The following is an 18,621-nucleotide window of genomic DNA, read 5'->3' as shown; positions in this document are numbered from 1 at the left end:
GAATATCATAAAAACTACTACCCCTACGAAGATAAGTGTCATAAACTACTTTATAGTAAGTTTAATTTCGTTTATATTGACTGTTGGCAAACATATGTGCGTCTTATGGATTTAGAGATATATTTTTTCGAAAATCCAACATTTTATACGAACAACTATAATTTAACATTTTGTGAGTTTATTTTGTCAAATATCATAAAAACTACTACTCCTACAAAGATAAACATAATTAGCTATTTTGTAGTAAATTTAACTAACTTTAACTTTAGCGCTGGCAAACATCTGTACATCAAATGGTTTCTGAAATGAAGTTTTTCATAAACCAAACTTATAATCAACTATACGAACGACTATAAATCAATTTATCTTAGCAAATATCATGAAAACTACTATTCCTACGATGGTAAAAGCCATAAACTTATTTATAGTCCATTAAACTAGCTTTAATTTGAGTGATAATAGACATATGTACGTCTCATAGTTCCTGAGATATAGATTTCTCAAAATAAATTAGCTAACTACTAATCTTTCATATGATTTTTAAGAAATTTTGCTTTTTAAAAAAGCTATATATCGAGAACTATTGGACGTAAATAGCTCATTTATTTTAACTCATTAGGGATAATATTTCAGCAAATTTACTCTTCTTTAAATAATGTTCTGTTAGATTTTCTAGTGTTGTTGGTAGTTTTTAAGATATAGAGCTCCGAATGAAAAAATAATGTTTTCTTATGGTTTTGAAACAGCCGCCATTTTTTATTCCCCCTGCCTATACTTGGCAGACTCGTCAATTTTGACTAGTAATTATACATAGTTTTCATTAAAGCAACCAAAAATTGGGGTGAGGTAACTGCCTTTTTTTCTTCCCGGCTCTTGTACTATTGTCAGTAGAGTTGAAGTTCATCATCAAATCAGTGGGTGAGAATTCAAGGTTTACAAGCGACGTCTTAGTGAACAATAGGTTTTTTTTTCCAACTATTGCCTGAACTAAATTTATACTGCGGTATAACAAATTTGTTTTTTGAACTTTAGGATGGTAATTCCAAAATACATTATGTTTTTCCTCTATCTTAATAATGAATGGAACATGAACATATGAAACCTCTAATAGGTTTCGCTCGTTATGAAACCAAATTGCAGAAGGTAATGTAGGGTTTAGAGGATCATGTTAGGGAACCCTTTGGTGCAAAATCAAAAGAAATGAAAAACAAAAAAAAGGGACATTAACATTGCAGAAAAGAATTGGACTGCATATTATGCAGAGACAGATTTTTATAATTCAATTTTTAGATCCTACTTCGGTATCTTGTAACATGAAAAATTCGAATTTTGATGGAAGAAATGTTTTTTTGTTTTTTTCGTTCTTTGTCAATCACAAAGGTTCATTATTGAAACTAAAAAAACAAAATGGTGAATAATATTTCACTTTTCTTTAAAAATCTGTTCAGTTCTTTTTATACAATAGTGTAGAACATGGTAACAAAAATAAGCTAAATAAAGTAAAATATAAACTACACAACATGTTTATTCAAAACAGTTTCATTCATAACAGAAGCTATATTCTCCATAGTTTATGAAATAATGATCTTGTTTTATATTTGAGCCAATATAATGAGATAAAATCATTGAATATTAAATTGAGAAGGCTATTTATGGATTTTAATAGTGGGAGAAAAAACCATGTTAAAGAAAGAACTCCTACTTAAAAATTAAATTGCAGCATAATATATCTCTTTTTATTATTCTGCATACAAACAATATAGATTAAGTAAAGAACAATCTGCTCTGAGTCATATGGTGACACATACCAGAATATCAGCCACATAGCAGATCAATAACACAGATAAGTAATAGTTAAGCTTTTGGATAAAACAAAACACATCTATCTTAACTAATTTTTTTTTAATCCAAATAGATAAACAAACCACAAAAAATAAGTTTAATACTACCATGCATTGCTTGTATATAACTTTAAAATCAAAATTACAATAACAGCAAAAACAAATGTAAAATCCACAATTTTTCAATATATATATATATATATATATATATATCGTTTTAAATTGATAATCATACTAATAGATATATATATAAAACAAATGGCAAAATGAAGATAATGTCTATAAATAGAACAGAAACAACCTCATACCCACTTAATCAGCATTTTTTAGCAAACAATAAAACCTTTGGAAGTTCATAAGTAGCACCACATCATTCTAAATTATCATTTTAATTAAAGTACTTTATCAATTCCTCTTTAGTTTCAAAGCAGTACTCTGTGAAGTATTTTTCTATACACGTAAAGGAGGGGAAAAAAATTGATAGGAAACTGTTATCTTAATATTGCACGTGATTTATGATTACATGTGTGATTGTAAGATTACATGTTGTAAGGGTCATAAAGAAATGAATGACAATGGCATTTTATAATCATTGAACAGTTTTGACACATTTGGCAGCATTACTCATTGCAATGATCAAGATAATTAAACTGTAATTAGTTCGATCTTTGATCCATATTTTAAAAAAAGGGGGAAAACATACTACAGCCATACGAAAAAAATTAAAATGACACCTGAGGTTAAATAAAGTAAATACAACAAAAACTAAGAAATTCAAATCATGTTAATAATTAAAGAACCAGATTTGTCAGAATACAACAATTATTATATTGCGCTCATCAACTAAAATGTTTATAAAATCATGGCAGTAATTTTCTATCTAGAATGTCTCTCACCAACATATTATTAAAAATACAAATACAATAATTTATGAAATAACTACTTGAAGTTGATGTTAAGGCCACCCTTGATTTTTACTTTTATAATAGTTAAATTCCTAACTCACCTTCCTCTCTTTCCTTGTATTTTGTTTTGCCATTTATTTCAATATTCACTATCTTTAAATCATGTGTCATTGTATTTCTTATAAATACAATGTATCTATTGTCCAATTCATTCATAAGTATATTTAATTTTTTTATTCTATTCCTCATTGATCTACTAACCTACACAGTGATTACACACCTAAAATATACATCCTTGAAATCTAGCATAATCTGCGCATAGTGCAAGGGTGTCCCTAGGACAACCAGGCTGTGGTCCCAACAGTTAATGACAAACAATAATATAAAGCAAATTTTATATTTCATTGGATTTAGAAAAATAAAGTCCACCTCTTAAGTCTAGTACCATACAAACACATTACATAACCCAAAATGTAAATCTCAGACAAATACCTAAACAAATAAAATTGAAAAAAAATTTACTGGATTTTTAATGTACTCTTCCAGTCTGGCAGATGCTTCCTTCCCCTTCTTTGGCCTGATGAGGAGGTAAATTTTACCAACATCTGTAGTCCGAAGAAGTTTTTCCACGACAGCCATTCCGACAAACCCAGTTGCCCCAGTGATAAAAATATTTTTATCTTTGTAAAATGTTTTTACTTCACTATCCTCCATTTCTGGAATTATTACAAAAATAATTAATAAATCATAACATATAAGTAATAAAAACTAAATGTCAGAAAAATGAGTAAAATTTGATCTCAGACTTAAGAAATATGGTGGAAGCCAATTACATATTTACATTAATAAGAGCAAGTAAATCAAAAATTTACAGATATAAAATTCATCAGTAATAAGAGAACTATTTTTAAAACTTGACGAATACATTATTGCATTAGGGCGACTAATTACAATTATAAGTAATATGATTCATTTATTGTTTCATAGGGTAATATGACAAGTAATTAATGACCTGGGCAGAATAGCCAGCAAAATGTTTTTAAATAATTGGATGTGAGATGTAAATTTATATTTATGGTATGTTAAATTATTAATAATAATGTTGTTTTTAAAATTGTTACAAATAAATGTATAATAGCTGTTAATTGTTAGATTGTCCTTGATGATGGCCGAATAGGCCGAAATGTTCGACTGTTAATGATATAATAGAGTGTTGAGACTTAACATGAATAACAATTGATTTATTAAAAAAACTAATATATTACTGAGTTACTTTAACAAAAAGGAGATAATAATTTGTTTTAAACTCAATGTATAATTTCATTTTGACCTTATTACAAGTTATTTTACTAGCAAAAAATGTATATTGTAGATAAATTTTGATTACTTGTAAGTTATAATAGAGGAAATGGGTTAAATAATATAATTAAATATGAATTCAAACCACTAATTTTTATTTTACTAAGTCTTATTTTCCAAGAGTTATAATTATAAATATTCTGATAATAATCATCAATAATTATCTTAATAGATGAAAAAGGGTTGAGTATAATAGGTTGCACCAAGGAACTACTATCAACAGTACTGAAAATGGATATTGTTCATCTTTGTAATAAAATATTTTACACCATTGGTGAAATTTTTTAAAGAAATATTTTATAATATTAGAATTATTCAAAATAGAACTATAAATCTAAGTATTGTACATAGAATCTTTCAAAAATCATACAAATAATACTTATCTATTTTAGATTACTCATGTATTTTGCTGGATTTTTCTATTATAGTTAAATACTCATCAATCACACTTCCATTAGATATTTATTATTGTGTTAATAGCAATCTTGTATTAATATAAACTGTCAATTTATAGAATTGTGAAATGTATAAACTTATATTTTTGAATGATTCTAACTTTAATATAAATTTACTTCTCTAATTTACTAACAGAAACTGGCAGTTAAAATATTGCTTCAATTAAAAAAAATTGGAATAAATTAACTGCAGCTTCTATAGTAAAGATAAACCAAAGTAACTGATATACTAAAAGAAAAACAATTCCAACCAGTTCTCCAGTCTCAAAATAGTATCACTGGAATGAAATACTTGTTAATGGACTAAATATAGATGAGAACGATTGAACAAGGAGGACTATTATTGATCACATTCTGACAAACTACTTGAAACAGGATAAGTTCTTAATATCATAGGCTGATGGATATTTCAAGATCTAAAGTACAATAATTATTATGAATAAAAAAGAACAATTTAATATTAAAGATTCAGGCACAAAAATTAGAAATGATATTTAAAATTAATCTATAGGAAACAGAAAGATTACATTTTTATACCGACAATGAAATAAGTGGTCACTAAAAAGTACAAATGGTAAATTAATTTCATTTTTTTTGAGCTGAAGCAACAATATATGAAAATAAGTCTTTATTATGTAAATATTTTTCCTACCTTCATTCCAGCATAACTATAATTATTAATAAATTGGTCTGGAACTCATTTCACTTCAATGAATCGTCAAATATAGCTAACTTGTATTTTCAAAGAATTAACTTCCATCCTTGATTTTTCTAACAATATGCTATGAATAACTTGAATTTAATACTACAATAAAATAATATGTAAGCAAAAAACGATAAATTGGACAAAATTCAAAACTTGCTTAGGAAATTTATCAAAATCCAATAAATATAAACATGGAATTTAAGATTTTATTCAATATTTTCAGAATAATCCCAAATACAGTATAAAAATTAACTTTTTAACGAGTTCTTCATGTTTATATTGTATACATAAATCACAAAATCAACCAAAAATAAGAACATGAATCACTAAGAATAACATTTCTTTATCATAAGATTGTAAAACAGATGATGAACAAATACAGATGCAACAGTAACTATACAAGTTAGAACATGTTCAGTTAAGAGAACTAAAGAGGTTTTATTTATACAAACTAAGAGAGCATTTACATATTTATGGAACAATACCTATACAAACAATAATTTTAGTGTTCAAACATGACAATGGGTATTGAAACTTGACAAAGGTAATAACATAAGTATAAAAAAAAAATGATAAGCTATAACAATACTTGATAACAAGAAAAACTTAGGTAGAATACTGTTTTGGGTGATAATGTAAGATTAAAGATAACGAAATTATTAAATACTTTGGAAAAGACAAATACATAGAATAGTTGTACAGATTAAATAAATTAACATTGAAATTTAATCATTATTACTGTAGAAAATTATAACACTTACTTTATTGTTCGAAATAAGAATTACAGAACAGAACCTCGACACTAACAAACCGGCTTCGAGACTGAAATACTCACTTCCACAGTCAGCGCTTCAATGGACTACTGTGTCGTCACGCCAGTGTTGCCGCTAGCTCTCCCACCACTCATGATTGACGGGTTTCTTCGCTGGATTCAAAATTACAAATAGTAATAATATATTTTTAACACATTTAGTAATACAATTTTCCGAATTTCAACTTTAAATTAAAAAAAATATATATTAAAATTCAAGCTGAGAGAATTATAAGAACATTTTCCAATTATGAAGAGGAGATGGTTGGGAGTGCGGTCAGAAAATAACACAAATAAGTAGAAAAAACTTATTTAATAGTGCCAATGTTTCGGCCAGAATTTCTAGCTTTCATTAGGGCTACTAGCAGGAGATTGGAAGTCTATCAATGGATAAAATCCATAAGTGTATAATATACTAGAAGGAAATCTAAGTGCTTAGATTAGATCCACTTTGATTTCCGATCTTCTGGCCGAAGCGTTGGCACTATTAAAAAAGTTTTTTCAACTTGTTTGCGTTATTTTCTGACTGAACCCCAACCGATTTTTCTTCATACATATTATCAACGCTCAACTATCTTTTCATAATTTCCCTATTATGTTCTAAAGTCATTGGTCTCCTGCTTCTAAATTTCCAGTGAACTTAACAGTACAATTGACAAAAAATCAAAATTATAAACAATAATATTTTTAAAAACATATTTATTATCACTTTATTCGCGTTTTTGATTGAATCAATCTCAGAAATTTCGTCCGGTGGTTTTGGAGGAAAAATTACTTGAATAATATTGGAGTTAATTTAAAATGAAAATTACTACAAGTAAGGATTTTGATTAAAATCATTCAGTAAACAATTAATGAAAGAATAAACAATAACTTAAAATCTAAAGCGATTTTCCTTTTTTTATTTTTAATTAGTCGAGTTAACTGGGAATCAGAAATAGGTATTGGTGGAAAGTTCTGAAAATTTGTTCGTTTATGTTTTTAGGAGTGATTATCCCCGCCCCCTCTCCTTCCCTCCCCGAAAAAGAGAACCTTATCTGCAACTTTGATTCTCGTGATTTTTTGTTTGACCGCTATGTTTTGAAACCTGTCCGAGTCGAAATTATGAGACGGGCTGTAGTCTAGTCAAATTGGGATCAGAAAGAGATTCGTAATTTGCACTCAAAAACATTAATCATCAATTTTCATAGTTTCTTTAAACCTTTCAGGGTCTCTTTCTGGTCCCATTCGTCTAAACTACATTCCGTCTCATAATTTCGACAACGCTCCCTTGAAAACAGAGAGGCCAAACAAAAAACTGCTAACATGAAATTTGTAGTTAATTTTTCCTTCTTTTATTTAGTTTAAAATGATTTTTAGAAGTCATTCAAATGAACAATGATTTTCCAAAAAAGGAAAAAATATTGTTTTTTTTTTCTTTAATCATACTTTAAGAAAAAAAAATTCAGAAAATTAAAATCTTAGCACCCTGAAAAACTCAAATGAACAAATTTTTAGAACTTCTCCCAAATTGTCAACCAATATTCCTTTCAGGGCCTCAATCGACAGGACACTATTCGACAGCGGTTGCTCATGAATGATGCTTCGGACTAGAAAATAGATGGAGCAAAGTATTATACTCTTGTTTTATTTAGTGTAGGTTCAAACTGAAAAAAGATCATTTTTTTTTACACCCATCGTCGGGAAAAATTGGAATTCACTAAATTATAATTCGCAATCAACACCCCCCCCCAAAATATAAATGAGCAGATGTTCAGAACCTCTCCAAAACCTTCGCAGTTTTGAACAAAAAGTAATTACAGTTAAATTGCTTCCAAACTACTGCAATTTCGAGTATCAAAAATGAAATTACAATAATAATCAGTAATTCCAACTACTTGAACTATTATAATTGTAACAGTATTCCAAAATTACAAGCACTAATCGAACCAAAGTAATCGCTTTTACTCATTTCGACCAAATGTAATTTCAATTAATGTTTGCCTGACAATTATACCTACAATAAGACTGGACTGAATATCTCAGCAAAAACAAATACATCAATATTACGTAGTATAGAATTCCTTCACATTGAACAAATTAAACCACCAAACATCGGTCAATATAGCTTTTATTCTACCTTTGTTAGCCTGTATCTGTGCTACCAAGAACTATTTTTACTGGACTACATAATCTGTGGGAATGGCCAAGTTAATATTTTTTATTGCTAAATCAGATAATTAAAAGCTATTTTTATCATACAATCGGGTAACTATTATTTAAATTAAAATTTTAAATAGCCATAAATATAGTTCCACGATGTTCATACACGGAACATACCAGTGATATTACACAACCATTTCGCAATCATCGCTGTGCAAAGATGATGCCTAATGTAATCAATGGAACAAGAATAGCGAATTATTTAATATTATATTTTTTTATTACCTTATTGAAATAATAATAAAAAAGGTTTTTTTTTCTTCTAAGCCCCATATGTGCGTGGGGACGAAGTCATGATAAAAAACGGCAACTTTTTCTGCATTCTGGTAATGCATTCTAAGAGGATATTTGATTATTTGGGAAGGGGTAGTATGTATTTTGTGTCTGTCTGTTGGTGATGGGGCTCACCAGGTATGTTGATTCAAATAATTTATATAATAGTACTCAGTCGAGTCTGAGCCTGTTTGTGTATGTCTGCCACCTTTGTGGCCGTTCTATCGGTGTCAGTTTCCTAAATAGTGGGTTCGTACAGTACTGAAGGCTGTCAAAAAATTTGATGTTTATCCTCGATATAAATTCTGTCACCGTTGGTTGTTCAAATGTCTTTTTTTTTTTTTTACCCTCCATTAATAAGGAAAAGGAAAGTAGGGTACATGCAACAATGTTTAGGTTGATGTTATGCATCCTTTTACTACCAGGGGTATTATAAGGTATTGATTCTATTTTGCACTGTGTGTGTATAGTTGAAGGCGCCAAGTGCGCGTTGATACTATGTTGAGCGGGGATTCAAATGTCTTATTATGTGGTCTGTTTAAAGTTAGAAAATTTAATTTTGATATATATTTATCTTTTTTAAGGAACGAGAATAAAGATTAAGATTGTTAATATGATAAGAAACCTTTTTAGCAATTATCATTCATTGGAATTATAACTGTGAAGTTTTTTTAAAAGATCTTTATCAGCGATATTCGCTTGATAAGAAATAAAAAGAAACCTTGAGAGTATGATAATAAATAACTAGATCAATTATCATTGACATGATCATAGATAATGTTCTCATTGGAACTTAAAAATATAGAGAGTATAAAAAAATCACCAGGACGTTTTTATTACCTATTTAATCTACGAAAATTTAATATATTACGTAACATATATATTAAGGACATATCCATAATATAAAACGTGTGTTATGTTCGACGTATATTTTAATAGACGCTGAATAAATAGCTAAAATAAGGTAAGTACCAGAGAATGCTACTTCCAGGGTCTCATTTGAATTAAATAATTTGGAAAGATAAACGTAAAGTTTATTTGCTTTTAGAAAAAAACAAAACATCAATATTGTCAAGAGCAAATTTTTTTTTTGTTTCTTTAGCTATCAGTTTTAGCTTTCAATTTTATGGGACCCTCTAGGTAATTATTTCTTGCCTTCTACCATCCACCTCCTCCTCTTTTATTTAACGTTTAGATAATATTTTTAGAAATAAATATCATCAATTCATAACGTTAACTTACTTTAATGAATGAATTAAAGTGAAAATAATAAAAAACGAAAACAATAAATAAATGAAATATAACATATTTATTGTTTACTTAACCTAAAAATAAAATTTCACTGGAATTACCAACCTCCTAATCATGTTGCTTGAAAAGCAAGCGATTAGGGATGCATGGTATAAATGGGAATAAAAAAGAATTTTTTTAAAAATGTGAGCAAGGAAAGCGGATAGAGAATGGTGAAACTTTTTTTGAAAACCCACAAAAAATAAGAACTCAGTCATTCGTTCTCTGGCATGAAATTCCACTATTTCTGTATGAAATTCCCATTAACTTATAAAATTTGGATATAAATACATTATTTTGTTTAAAAAACATTAAGAAAAATTTTTTAAAGGTTTTAAGATTTAACGGGCAAATTGCTTTAATTAAAATATTTCTTTTTTTTTATTTTATAATATGTTCTAAAATTAAAATATAGGACCCGGGTTCGAATCTGGCAGGGCAGATAGTTATTAACTGTTACACTGTGGCTCTGAGTCAAGCCTGTGGGTTATGGAGTCTTCCTAAGATTCATCCAGACTCATACAGTGGATACCCCCAATTGGGAGAAAATTTGGCGGTAGCGGGAGATCTGAAAAAAAAATCACCCCATAAACCGTTGTTCTAAAAACAGTGCTTTCTTATAAAGTACTGAACCATGACTATTCATGGGACATCGGGGTTCACACTGTTACTATTATAAAACTAATTCCGAAATTTTGGGAAAAAAGTGTGATGTTATCAATGTTATCGACAGTCTACGTTAGTCTAATGACTTACGATGGAGACGACTATCCATAGGATTATCAAAGCCAACTTCCTATGCCTCTTCTGTCGCTTCCCGCAGTTTCGATCCTGATCTCTATAATACATTTATTATGTAGAAATATATGAATTTACATTTTATCAAAAATGATTCCTCATTTATTTATTAGATTTAGTTCAGTAATTCAAAAGGGAAAACTTTCTTCAATTAAAAGAACACCTCGAGCATAAATGTTGCTTTACTTCTCGTACAGCCTTGGCCAAATGCATTAGGCACCATGAAACATTTTATATTTCATCATATGAAATAATTTTCCTAAACCTATGTTTCTTATTGAAAAATAGATGTCAGATCATTTCTTTAAAATATATTATATAAAGAAAACTGTCGGTGTCAAATACTTTTAACCAAGGTTGTGGATTCAATTCAATTGCTTTAACTTCTTATGCCTTAGATAACTCGAAAACAGTGGAAAATATTTGTTTTTTGCTTTCAATACCACGTAGAATAACTATATAAAATCACAACAAAATTCATAGTCCCTCAACATAATATCAATCTTGAAAAATTGTTTTAAATTGGAATTGATCCATTTCAGTCATTGTCATACATTGAGTTAGACTACCTGTAAACACCATTAACTTAGATTTTTCGTAGAAAGGTTTCTATAAAAATAGAGAACCACTGTAACCTCAAAACGTTTTGCTTCCTCAATATTTCTTAACCTACAGGAGGTAGAAACGGTTTTTACCCATACCGGAAGTGAAAAAAGCAGTTGATTTATCTTGTGTTTCCGTTCTTTTCTCATAATTATGCACTTTTAAGAAATAATTAAGTACCTATCTTTCATTTTTTTTAATCAACCGAAAAATCATTCAGTTTAAGAGTGTAACTCCTATCCGCTTTTCCAAGGTAATTTGATGTTCCAAAAACTGCTTTTTTTTTTTTACCTATTACATATTTTTATCGACTACACATCTGTGTTGTTTGGAGCTATTCTTATGAACACTGATAGTTTTCAAAAAATAGGATGGACATGTGTTGAATCTATTATAATATCGTTTTTTTGGGGGGGAGGGGGAGATATTTTATTACATTATGAAAATTCCATTTACCATAAATACTCTTTTATAACTTATTATACAGAAATCAATAAATCTGATGCTAACTATACTAGATTAAAAAAATATATCTTAGTAATCCTGTGTTTTTCCACTTCTACATAATACAAACTAAGAACAGTATTACTATAGGAGTCGTAGTTTGTAATATCAAACAGAATGTTTGTTGGAGTATGAAGTAATAATTATGAATAGTTATAAAAATATTAGCACATTTGCTGTGATTGTCAATAATAGGTGGTAAAGCGGTATCGAACATTTAGGTTTGCTAAACTATAAATTATTATTATTAACCAGTTTCTTTTTCTAGCTGCGGATGGATCTTTTGGTTGTTAAATCATTTTTTCTACGTCCTTTAAGGTGCCAGGAATTTATTTCTGTTTAGGAGTATAGTTGAGTTGTACATCTTTTAATTAGGTAAATATATACTTGCCTAATTATTGACCTGACCGTAAGTGTGGTTAGTGTTCCAGTCAGTGAGCACCAGAATACTACAACTTAAGAAGGCAATGGGTGTTCAAGTGGTCGAGGTAGTTGACCTAATGAGAGGTACGTTATAGTGGCCACACGCGCTCCGGAAATACTTTAAAAAAGTAGCTAAGACCTGGAACATTTTTTAACTTATTATTGTCGATTTATAACTACCTGGTCAAGGACTGCTGTTTTTATAGTTTTTGAATACTTAATTTCAAGGCAGTAAAACTGAATATTATAACCAACAGTTGAAATAAATTGATTGGTATCCAAGTTGTCTCAACACTTTATTAATTCTTTAACAGTCCAACATTTCACCCAAATTTGGCGATCCTCAAGGACGATCTAACAATTAACAGCTTTTATTATACATTCATTTTAAAAACACCATTATTATGAATAATTTAACATACCTTACATATAAATCTACATCTCACTTCCAAATTTTTAAAATCTTTTTTCTTGCTACTCTGCCCAAGTCATTAATATCAGTCAAATCACCCTATGAAACAATAAATTAATGGGGAATCATACTAATTATTAATAAGATTGCCTTATGTCTAGTTACCTATTTTGTCACAGCTTCATTAATTTTAAACATTTTTAATAATAGATCAACTTAACACTATCACTTTCTTATCAACAAACAATTTTTAACCTTCTATACACTCAGGTCAGACTTATTATTTGCTATGTATTGATGTATTAACCATTCCGATATGACAAATATATTGATACCTGTTCCTGGGAAGGGCGGGAGATAGAAAAGTGGATTGACACCTGTTAACACAGAGAACCTTTTCCCAGGGTTCTAATGGATACAAGATGTTTAAGGGTCAAAATCCTTTAGCCAGGTAGTTTATACACAACACTTGTACCAAACACTGGTAGCCCCTTGTGACTAATTCTTCTTGAGCATGGCTAATAATAGCCAATGAGATTCCAAAAAGATAACGCCCCTGAGAAGAAATGAGGGACAGGGGACTTAAGACAGGTCAGCAGAGAACAGAAGACAGAAGCACAGAAGCGGGCAGACCAAAAAGAGAAGAGAATGGACTTTGATAAGAAGAAGAAGGGCTAATCAGGTCTGGAACACCACGGCTAAGATGTCATGCCATGCATCTCCCAACTCAGCTGCTGTTCATAGACATATGAGGTAATAAGTTACAATATAATTAATATTTTATGGCAAGCCATATTTATCTGGATCATTTTATTACATTCAAATGTAAATAAATACTTTCCTCTTTATTTAGTTTAGATACTATTATCTTACCCAATAACACCCCTTATTATATTATATATGTTCCAATGGTAACAATATTTTATAATTATAAAGATATAGAATTGGTAAACTGGTAAACACAAAAACCTTTGAAAAGGAATTCAATAATAATAATAGTTTTGCATCACTCAAATAATTTTAATTAATATAAATACATATTTGGATAATTGCCTTCAGGAATTGTACTAGCATCCCAAATAATGACAGGTATACAAATTGATTTATTTCAAACTGTATTTTGGTCTAAATTTGTATTTCTTTTATTATTAATATTCATATAAAGGTTAATTGTAAATAATAACATAAAATTTACTCATATTACTCATAAATTAATTTTACTTAAAATCTCTGCATAGTGTTAATTCAAATTTCTTTTGTCTGTTTTAAAATTCATTGTTTAATTGATGGTTTCTGACATGTAAATAAAGAGAAGTATTTTTCTTTTTCAACATATTATTTTCTTTAAGTAAACTTATTGTATTATCAAAGTCAAATTTGTGTTGGATTTTGACTGCATGCTGAACTAGTGCTGTTTTATTGGGATCCTTCTCCTTATTTCTCGTATCATTTCTGTGTTGATACACTCCAACACCCAACAATAAGCTAGTTTCGCCTATATTGCATCAATCCCGTCCTTCAATTTACTATAATAATTTTTAATAGTATTGTTTGGTCTGTAACAAAAGGGGTATTCATCAACGTCATAATCTTTAAATGATTTATGTATATCTTCCAATAAACCCTTTATGTATTTGTATCTATACAATTTCTTATTAATTGCTTTATTATCTATTATTTTATTGTCGAGTTCTATATTTGGGATTCCAGAAATATTTCAAATATTTTTTTTTTTTTACAATATACAACCTACTAGCGTTAGTTATTCTTATTGCCTTGTTCATGTAATTATTCGTTACATTATATTTCATAGAAAATGGAGGCGAGAATAGTAATTCAATATCACATTACTGCTTGTTACTTTGTTTGTCCATTCTGTGATTATATCCTTGTCTTGTCTATCATCAGTATGTCTAACAATCTTAATTACCCTCATTTTCTAATTCCATAGTAAACTTCAATTTGTCGTGGTGACTATTTAATGCTTCAAACAATTTATTGATATTATCTTTTTTCATAATGCAGAAAATAAAGATTGTGAATCTCTGACTCAAATATTTAGAACTCTATTTATAAAGATAATAAATATTGCAGCCAGGTATTTAAGCATAATTGTTCTATTATTAAATATATTTTTATATCCTAGTTTTCCTTTATATAACCAATTTATCTCATAACTTTCTGAAAAAAAAAAAAAATCCGTTTGCATTATCATTTATCAAAAATCATTTCCAAACTAGTCATTTTTTTGTTCTCATAAGCTTGTAACAACGTTGTTCTCTAAGTGATTCACTTTTCTTGTGACAAATGTTCAACAGTGTCAAACCATAAGAAAATATTAATTAAAATATATATGTTAAGTTGATCATAAAAATTGATATATAAGAAGATGGTCAGGGTTGCGGTCAAAAGAGAAACAAAATTAGTTTACAACTATTTATTTTCCGACGTTTCGCCCCACTTTTTGTATCTTTTAAGCCCTGATGAAGCCCTGCGAAGTGGGACAAAACGTTGGAAAATAAATAGTTGTTAACTATTTTTGTTTCTCTTTTGACCACAACCCTGACCATCTTCTTATATATTAATTAAAATAATTAAATCTAATGTTGCAAACTTATGGATGGATTTTTGATTGAAAACAATGTGTATCTTGACTTATGGTAACTTTGAAATAGAAAATTGTGATGGAATACTAATAACCTATTTTCTTGGTACCTGGCCAATCCTAGCACGCTAGTTTTTTTTTTTCGTACCCTCCAATGATAAGGAAATAGGAAATTAAGGTACATGGAATATGTTAGTAGAAGTTGGTATCCTTTTTCTACCTTAGGTAACAGCACGCTAGACAAGCAGGTGGGCTGTAAGTATGGGATAATACTTATACCACTTCTGCGAATTAAAAAACTTTATTTATTTTCCTACTTTTGAAATAAATTTAATTCTGCCTAAAACAATAACGTTTTTCTGTGGTACAGCTCAGCGCTTGGTTGAGCACCTTACATCAACCTTTTTTGACTCTTATCTCCTTTTCCTGTCCTCAATACTCTTTTCTCTGCCCAACTACACCACTTAGTTTTACCGAGTTTTCTCGGTTTCCTCCAATCTCCATTCTGAGTGAATCTGGCATTTTCCACGATGTCGGAGGAAGAATTCTCTTTGGCCTCTTTGTAGTATCTTAACCCCATCTCTTCCCTCGATCCCTCTTAAGTTTTTCGGAAAAATATTAAGGGCTTTACATTCTACCTCTCGAAGATCTACATCATGATCTCCTTTAGAGACCTCAGTGAGTAGATTTCCATAGATAAGGCAACAACTTATAGATAACGTCCTTCCTCATTGGAATATTAATAACCAAAGACAAAAAATGTAACCACAGTGATGTCTGGTAGAAAAATCTTTCGAATGGACGACAATTTGCAGAAATAAAATTCATATTTTATGTATTCATATTGTTATCTACCGTTACTAAGTTAAATAAATTAATTTTTTACTTCTATTTTAGGGGTAAACACCTACAATTATGACTTCAGAACAGAAATTTAAAGGTAGTATACAAACCACTAAGGGATTTAAAGGTAATGTTTTATATATTTATCAAGATCTGTATTCAGTTTAATTAATTATGCTTATCATTCAATAGATCTGTTATTAGCATACAAAAAAATAATGTCATTAGTATGTGGGAAAGTTTATTGTTAAGTTCATAAACATCATTCTTTTAAATTAACAAGGTTAAGAAATGAGAATAAAGAACAAATTGGAAAAATATTTACCAATAATTTGTTTGAGAAATCATATATATATATATATAATTGAAGATTATCTTTCAATTTACTTTGATAAAATTGAAATAATACTAAAAAAATTGAATATACTAAAAAATTTCACTCAAAAACGTAAAGAAATCTTAAACGTGAGTTGAACCTCGTGAAGAAAAAAAAATTGAACTGAGAAATATTGTAATGCCAAGAAAGATTGAACAGCTTATGTTGATTACAGCTTATCAATAATGTTTATAGAAATAAAATTAATATATTTTCCCATTAGAAGTGAAGAAAAGTATCTCTTATAAATGTTTGAATTTTGTTGTATAAAGTTTGTCACTTTTCAAACAGTAAATAAATAATGATTAAACCTAGTATATTGTATATTACTGCCTCTGGATAAACCAAAGTTGTTCAAAAAATATGCTGATGTACCTGGTGTTCCCACTTTGTACAATACGTTTCTGAGTAAATCTAATCAATGTAAGAAAATCCCGTGAATTGTTGATGAAGAATGTATCAGGGTGGATAAAGAGAGAGAATTGTTTTTTTTTTCTTTTTTATAGTTGAGTGCTTTGCAGCAGAAGAATTTTTTTCTCTATCGAAAAAAAAACCGGACTACAAAAAAGAAAAAAACAAGAAAAAACAGTGTAGTAGTTAAGTGGTATGATAAAAATGAAAGCCATTCAGTAGTATTTCAAAAACTATCTAAACTTTCACCAAATATTTTAGAAATTTCAGAAAAAGTACATTTGATGAACACGAATGTATGAATATATGTTTTATTTAGTGCATGTAGACAAGTGGTTGTAGTAACGATAACTTGATTGAACTCATCTTTAATAAAACTTAAATAATTTGTTTTGCAAAACCAGAACTTTAGTATAAAATAAGGTCTAAGCATTATACATTACATCAGGAAAACTTTTATAACGAATAATATTTATGCCTTTTTAGTGGTGAATGACGAATAATAACGTTATCTGTTAATCTTGATTACGAAAAAATATGTTTAAGGTTTAACTGTTTATTGTAGTTCACGAATAAGAATTTTCACTAAAATGAAGATTTATTTTTAAAAACAATATTGATCAATTAAAAATTGCTGGCTTGTATATCAGCATGGCTTCCTCACTACGTGTACAGGCTAGTCAGGTACATAATTACCAGTTTTCCAAGAATATAAACATTTGATATTTTTAAAAATTATTGTGCTCAATTTATACTTGCCACAATACTTTATTATTCTATATAAAATACGTTTCCATAATTTCAATTCAAAATCACTGCCGAAGCGGGAAAGGAGTATCATCACCAAAATTTAGGGCGGGAGAATGGAAGCGTATGGGAAAATGTCTTTAACAAAATACAAGCTAATAAAAAAAATTAATGACAAACCAAAAATTTAACAATTAACATGGCTGAAATTAATATAAATTGTTTTTATATAATTAAAATGGTTAAAACTTAATAATTTGCGCCACACTCATGTAATAGTGTATTTTTCACGCTTTTCAGTCGAATGTCTTTCAAAAATACCACATTTTGTTTAGTTGAAGCTTGAAATAATGAACCTCTCACTAAAGTCTTCCACAGTTTGGAATCCTTTTCTAGACTTTTGTGTGACTCCAAGCTGAGTAAGCAATTGTTACACCTTTATTATTTTATTATCTGACTAAAGGTATCAATGAATTAGTGGCTGTTACTTGGTTTTAAGAGATCCAATTTCTTTACGAATTAATCAGCATTAACCTAAAAATGTTCAACTCCATTTCTTTTTTAATTTTGCCAGTGTGCTCATTACCTTATAGTTCGTCCAACCATTTGCTTAAAGTTAATCACCAGATAGGTGGATGACAGCGTCTGGCTCGTCTTCAGTATCACTAATTTTCTTTAAAATGAGAAGATTATATGACACTTAGACATAAAATGCATCTCTCAACGCCTTATCAGGTAATTTTTTATTTTATTTATTTATTGCTATTTATAACTATACATTATAATACATTTAGTAAATTTGATCTCAGTTAAAATGGAGTGGGCGTGTAGAGAAACTACCCATTGGTAGCATTCTAATATCAGACAATTTAAAAAGCGAAATAGCTACTTAAACGATATACGCTCTACAAATAAAAGAAAAAGATTGGCTCAATATAATTCCTCATAAATCAAATAGAATTATTTGATAAGCTTACATTATGTACGAAAATATATCATTTTCAACAATTGATAATATACTAAGAAAACTAAAATACCTCAATTATTAAAAATATGG

General features: G+C 28.9%; 1 protein-coding gene and 1 long non-coding RNA gene across 3 annotated transcripts in view; one reads left to right on the top strand and one right to left on the bottom strand.

Annotated features, from left to right (window-relative positions):
- LOC106687091 (putative fatty acyl-CoA reductase CG8306) overlaps nucleotides 1-6,171 on the bottom strand; it is a 39,735-nt gene extending 33,564 nt beyond the window's left edge. The window contains exons 1-2 of one of the 2 annotated variants that reach the window (XM_014430773.2): nucleotides 6,028-6,171; nucleotides 3,269-3,462 (exon numbers count right to left, since the gene is read on the bottom strand). In XM_014430773.2, coding sequence (XP_014286259.1) covers nucleotides 3,269-3,460 — 192 coding nt within the window. In that variant the 5' untranslated portion in view covers nucleotides 3,461-3,462; nucleotides 6,028-6,171. Of the gene's footprint in view, nucleotides 1-3,268; nucleotides 3,463-5,212; nucleotides 5,340-6,027 lie in introns of those variants that run through there. The other variant, XM_014430774.3, reaches the window with a different exon arrangement.
- On the top strand, nucleotides 5,469-18,285 carry LOC106687093 (uncharacterized). Its single transcript, XR_001344122.2, has 3 exons — nucleotides 5,469-5,810; nucleotides 16,085-16,157; nucleotides 17,865-18,285. It is a non-coding gene; the product is annotated as an uncharacterized lncRNA (long non-coding RNA).
- The last annotated feature ends 336 nt before the right edge of the window (nucleotides 18,286-18,621 follow it).

This window comes from Halyomorpha halys, unplaced genomic scaffold, assembly GCF_000696795.3.
Source record: "Halyomorpha halys isolate HHAL.00 unplaced genomic scaffold, Hhal_1.1 Scaffold913.1, whole genome shotgun sequence".
NCBI classification, from domain to species: domain Eukaryota; kingdom Metazoa; phylum Arthropoda; class Insecta; order Hemiptera; family Pentatomidae; genus Halyomorpha; species Halyomorpha halys.
This window is presented reverse-complemented; position numbering and strand designations above follow the sequence as displayed.